We start from the raw sequence: 6422 nt of genomic DNA on the forward strand, positions 1-6422 counted from the left end.
TGAGTTCAAGACCAGCCTGGTCTACAAGAGCTCGTTTTAGGACAGCCTCCAAAGTCACAGAGAAACCCTGTCCTCAAAACAAAAAAAAAAGAAAAAAGATGGGGGAGGGGAGGTCTTACTATGTAGCTCTGGCTGTCCTAGAACTCACTATGTAGATCAGACTGGCCTCAAACATACAGAAACCAATCCGACTCTGCCTCCTGAAATGTCAAGATCAAAGGTGTACACTACATCTCACTCCCCAAAGCAAATTTTTTAAATGACCATCTGATGACAACTAGGCAACTAGTATAATTGGAAAACACTGTTAATATCATCCCAAAGCCTTAAATTCTGTAAATGGACTTACACCAAGAAATAAGAAAACATTCTACAACTAACCTGAGGATATGTATGCTTATAAATCAAAAACCATAAAAGGCTAGTAATAGGTTGACTGTACAAATTAATGTGTGATCACTAAATTCTTGAAAAATACTTATTACAGAAAATTCTTCTGAGACTCTGTTTTTGAAACCTGTTTATCTCCCCCCCCCCCGCTGAAAACAGATCACACAAAATCATTCTGTCTGTCTGTCTGTCTGTCTGTCTGTCTCTCTCTCTCTCTCTCTCTCTCTCTGTGTGTGTGTGTGTGTGTGTTATTTAACTCTAAATAACCTAATGTGTTTGTATGGGTGGGTGGGTGGGTGGGTGTTATTTAACTCTAAATAGCCTAAAACATAATCAAGCCTAGTTTAGATGTTTAAGTATACCAACTCAAGGAAAACTGGTCTCAAATAGATCCTAACCTTTAACTTGACTGGTATTTCTAAATATGAACTTTCATGCTCAGGTGTTTAGGAATTCTATTTAATAGCTGAAATGATGAAACAAGGAAATATGGAAAAAGTATGACACCCTCTCCCAAAAAGAATCCCTGCTTTTTGTAGGTTTTAGTAGTTCATCAGCATTTGTTTTCTTATCTAAACTAAGAAAGAATGATGTCATAGACATCAGCTACATTTCTGCCCAGAAATGACATAATTTTCCTGACCTAGGAACTAAGACAAATCTAGGAACTGACAAAATTGGATGAAATTTAACTATAGTAAAATACACATTTACAAATCAAGAGCTACTTCTGATAAATACCCTTGAGTTATTTCAAAACATAACCATAATACCAGTAAGCTAGATCGTTATGTTTGAAAACATCAGATTTATATAATTGCATGCAAATAAAAATAATTCAAGTTTTAACCACAAGTTCCTTATTGAAACAATTCTTTGTTTCTTAAAAGGAAAATAAATCTCAATTGTCTAAGAACTAAACTAGAGCAGTGAAACAACTTATCTGACTTCTACAATCCTCCCATTATTTCCTAGACTATATTATCTATATTGAAACTTGAGATTTCCACTAATAACAGCAATAGGTAAGATTTTTCCATTATCAAAACATATTCTTTAATGCCTAGATGGTTTAATCTGCAAAATGGTCCCTACTGGATGAGACCATAAACACGTTAATAACAAAAAGTCAGCAAGTAGGCAGTAACACTGATAAATCTGTCCATGAATTTAAGTTAAGCCAACCCATACTTAAGGTTTTTTTTTTTAAAGAAGTAATGTGCTTAAAAACAAGAGTAGCTTGTTCCTATGTAGTTTCCTCCCATTAACAACTGTTTTCTAAAAGTTGAACTGAATCAAGATTTCATTGTCATTTTTTTATTTTTGCCGACTGAGCCTCGAATATGCTACCACTGAGCTATATTCCCAGCTCTCCTCTTTTTCAGACAGACTTACGAAGTTGCCCAGGACAGCACTGAGCTCACTTTATAAGCCAATTAAGAATTAAACTTGCGATTCACCTGCCTCAGCCTCCCAAGTAGCAGGAATTTCAGACTTTGACATAGGGTCGGTGTCCTTTTTATTTTTCAATCATGTCCCATTCGTGACAACATTTTCCCCAAATAAATCAAGATTTACCTCCTTAAGCTCAAAAATACAAAACCTGATGTATAAAGTGAGATGTACTTACTGGCTTCAAACAAGCCTAACTTTCTATACACGAAATAGAAATCTTCAGAGAAAGGAACTCAGAAGCCTAAAGCCTTTCTAATTCACAATAGAGTTTTGTCCAATTAGACAACACTGAGTTTTATTGTTGCTGAAGCTATAAGGGTAGATAGGCAATCTGCAATAACTATCCCAACAGCTTCCATGAAGTTCCATGCTACCACTGGAAGTAGCAGTTAGCTGGTCGTCCCCCCCCCAAAAAAAATGTCGGCACAAGCCTCACCATCAGAAAATAAAGCCCATCATCACCTCTTCCGAGAAATAGTTCCCTTCCCCCACCTTTAAGTAGCCACTTAAGACTGCCAAGGAGATCCATTTCTTTATTAGCCGGTGCCCACTTGGGGCAATCGTACACCAAAGCAGCTCTGAAGGGCCTGCCCTAATCCCGTCTGAAACTGCTCTCTTAAGAGACTCAAGGGATAGGATAAACCTGGATTCTTTGACACCTCTTCCACACTCCCTCCCTCCTCCAGCCCGCCCCTGTAGCCCATCCTCCTGCACGAGGAAGGACACCCGGGCCGTGGTCATGCAGGAACTGCCGGTCAGAGCCGCTCAGGCAGCCCCAGGCCTCCGCCATGCCAGGACTCCGGGAAGCACCGCCCAAACGCACCTCCCTACCGGCCGGCAGAGCGGACAGGCGCCGGACGGGCCAGGCCCAGGCCTGCCCCTCGGCGCCGCGCGGGCCGCCCGGTCGGATCCCCATGCCGGCCCCGGGGCCAGACAGCGTGGCGGGGTGCCCCTCACCTGGATGACCTCGTTGACCTCCCGGATACATTCCACCATGTGCTGCAGGATCTGCTCGGCCGTGAGCACCTCGTAGCGGTAATCCTCCTCCTGCTCGTGCCCCGGGCCGCCGCCGCCGCCGCCACCCGCCGCCTCCTCCAGGCCCCAGCGCGCCGCCGCCGCCGCCCGTCTCCCCGCACAGCAGTCCGTCCCGCTCCCCGCCGACGCCCAGCCCGGGCTCCACCAGCTCCACCTCGCCCAGGTCCAGGTTATCATCGTCCGGCTCGTCCTCGTCGTCGTCCTCCTCCTCCTCGGCGCCGCTGTCCTCCTCGCTGCACTCCTCGTCCTCGTCGAACTCGTAGTTGTAGCCCTCGTCCGAGTCCATGGCGCGACGCGCGCGGCCCGGCGGACGCGCCGCGGCGCGGAGAGGGGGACGCCGAGGCCCCGGCTCTCGCTCCGGCTCCGGCTGCCGTCCGGACGCAGGCCTGGTTCCGGCCCCGTGGGCGGCTGCTCCCCCGGTGCGGCGGTTGGAGGCGGGCGGCGGCGGCAGCCGGGAGGGCGCGGAGCAGGGCGGGAGGGAGCGCGGGGGCCGCTTGCTGCCCGCCTCAGTCAAACACCGCTCCGCTCCGGCCTCGGACGGAAAACAGTCCCCAGCGCCACCTCCGCGGCCGCTGCTACCGCTACTGAGCCAACAAAGGGGCGTGCGTCACCGCGCCGCGCTGCGTCATCGCGTCGGTCCTGTGCGTCACCGCGCCACGCCCCTTCGCCCCTGCGTAGTATGCGGGGAGACCCCACGGCCGGGCCCGAGGAGGACGGGAGCGCGGCGGCGCGGCGGTGGCCGGGCAGGACTGAGATCCCGCAGGTCTTTGACGTGAGGAGCCTGAGGCCTTCCGGTCGCGGGGAGGGGCCCGAGGAGGGCCCAGGCAGAGGTTTTCGCTGCGGGCCTTCCTCGCTTCCGGGCCTCACAGGCACTTCTCACCTGCCCTGGCTAGTTCTGGAAAGCTGTCTGTTGCTCAGTTAAAAATTCCCGTTGCCCGAGTTACTGCCTGGAAGGTTGTAGTACGCGGAAACTTCAAATTGTGTGACAGGTAGTTGGGAGTGTTGCTGTCCACTCGTGTGGATCAGCAGCGGTTCTCGGGTCCCCTGACGTGACGTCATCGAAAAGAGACGTTTCCTGAACTCATCTTGACAAGCACTTCTTGAGAGTCCTCAACAATGTGAGCGCCATGGCTTTCCTCAGTTGGTCACTAAGGGCCTCCGAAAGATTAGCGCTCGTTTTCACTGAGTCCTAGTGCCCCTGTTATAGCAAAAGCACCTGAGGCGCTAAAACCGAAAGACAAGAGTGTAGTAGCCCTGTGGTGGCATGTTTGCCTACCATGCACAAAGGCCCCGGTTTCCATCCCCAGCCGTGGAGCAGAGAGGCTTTGTGATACAAACCATATAGTACACGAAATGTATAATGCAGTAATTATTCCAAGAAACAATACAGGCAAACCACGTCTACGGGGACCAAATGTAGCAAGAGAGAGTGCTTATCTGGAGGTGGTGCAGAAGTGAGCTGTGTTGATGGATGGCTAGATCAACAGAGGAGGAGGGGAAGATGGCCTTGCTCAAAACAGAAAGTTCACCATAGTTGTAACACAGAAACTTAAAACTCAATCAATAAATGAGAACTATTGGGCAAATTAATTTGTTAGAGGTCATGACAAAGCACTGTATGCCTTTCCAACACTTGGCTTAACTTGTTTTATTTGCTTTGGACCTTGTAAATAGGACTGGAGAACCAGGGAATTGTTTTGAAGGAAGCAAAAACAAGAAGCCTCCCTCTTCCGGTAACATGAAGGATTGGCCAGACTAAGAACCTTTTAAAAGCTGAATCCTTCATTTGTTGAAAAGTTTGGCAAATACAGTGCTTAAGATGCAGATTCCCAGCCGGGCGGTGGTGGCATATACCTTTAGTCCCAGCACTTTGGAGGGCAGAGACAGGCAGATCTCTGTGAGTTCGAGGCAGCCTGAAAAAAAAAATAGAGATAGATTCCATTTAAAAATTGACTTTGAAACATGAAACTTATATGTATGTATATAGATGGCCTGTATTCATTTGTCTATTTTGTTTTCAAATGATCAAATTTATTTCCTTTAAGAATACATTTATTTACTGGGTTGGGGGTGTGGCATGTGGAGGTCAGAAGACAACTTGTGGGAGTCAGCTCATTCTTTTCACTGTGTGGGCTCCAGGAGTTGGATTAAAGCCATCAGGCTTGGTGGAATGTGCCATTCTGTACCAGCTGAGCCTTTAAAAAAAATTTTTTTAAACATAGGATATAAGATCATGTAGCCAGGGATGACCCTAAACTTCTGACCTCCTTGCCTCTGTCTCCCAAATGCTAGAATTGGAGACCCGCATCACCATGCCCAGCTCAAATCAAAGTTCTTAACATCAGCTCTATGTGATGTTGCTCCATTGAGTCAGTGTTTCTATTTAGCAATTATAAGTATTGCCATAACCAGGACTAGCCATAGACACAAACACCCTTTGTTCTTCTCCATCCTCATTGTGTTATACCTATGGAAATAATTAAGTAACACTTGTGTGTTTATTATTTCTCTTGTTGTTGTGACAAAGTAACAGACAAAAGCAAGTTAAGGAAGGAGGGGATTGATTTGGTTCACAGTTTGAGGACAGGGTCTATCCTGGCAAGGAAAACATGGTGACAGAAGTATGAGGAAGCTTGTCACATTGTGTTATCAGTCAGGAAGCAAAGAAAGATAATTGATGTACTTAGATCACTTTCTCCTTATTCTTCAGTCTAGGACCTCAACCTATGGAATGTTACAGCCACATTTAGAGTGGATATTTCACCTTAATTGTTGTATCTAGAAAGTCCCTCATAGACATACCCATAGGTTTATCTCCTAAGTAATTCTTGGTCCATCAAGTTGATGATATTAACCATAACAATTTGTCAAGACCTTAAACCCTTTGCATCATCTTTCTTTTAATAGTACCCTACCCTCCACATCTTCCTTTAGGTACTAAAGTGACTAGCCATAATCTGAAAAATGCTTAGCAATATGCATTCTATTACTAGGTTTCAATCACAAAGCACAGCTCAACCCTCAATACTACCCAATAGTCCTGTTACATTTTAAAATTTGTTCTGGTACTTTGACCTACTCTTTATACCTTTACCTCCGACCTCCAACCCAGCAGTGTATATGGTGGTTCACACCTGTAATTCTAACAACTCTGGAGACTAAGGATTCGAATTTGAAGCTACACAGCTTGGACTCAGTGGGGGATTATATCGAAAATAAAAACCACCAAGAACAAAATCCACTCCAAATTTGCCCTTTCCAGTCCTCTCAAAGCATAAGAAATTAAGTTATAGTAAAATTTGAAAACATCAGGGCCATATTTGAAGTTTTGATATTTGAAAATAACATCTCTGAAATATGCTGAGCAGCTATATACTATTAATGGTTAAAAACAGAGAAGGCAGAGGATAGTGGGAATTATAGGCCAGTCTAAGAAGTTTACATTAGGGCCCTGTTTCAAGCAGAAGAATAAAACAATATGATTCTTGTTCTCAAAAATATAGATGGATACTTCATAGAGCATGAGCTACAATGGTAACAGC

At 45.9% G+C, this 6422-nt stretch overlaps 1 protein-coding gene across 1 annotated transcript in view; it reads right to left on the reverse strand.

Moving 5' to 3' along the window:
• Positions 1-3490, reverse strand: part of Arih1 (ariadne RBR E3 ubiquitin protein ligase 1) — a 91801-nt gene extending 88311 nt beyond the window's left edge. The window contains 2 exon segments of the mRNA XM_027414891.2: positions 2803-2929; positions 2931-3490. Coding sequence (XP_027270692.1) covers positions 2803-2929; positions 2931-3166 — 363 coding nt within the window. The 5' untranslated portion in view covers positions 3167-3490.
• Between the last annotated feature and the right edge of the window lie 2932 nt (positions 3491-6422).

This window comes from Cricetulus griseus, chromosome 4, assembly GCF_003668045.3.
Source record: "Cricetulus griseus strain 17A/GY chromosome 4, alternate assembly CriGri-PICRH-1.0, whole genome shotgun sequence".
Classification (NCBI taxonomy): domain Eukaryota; kingdom Metazoa; phylum Chordata; class Mammalia; order Rodentia; family Cricetidae; genus Cricetulus; species Cricetulus griseus.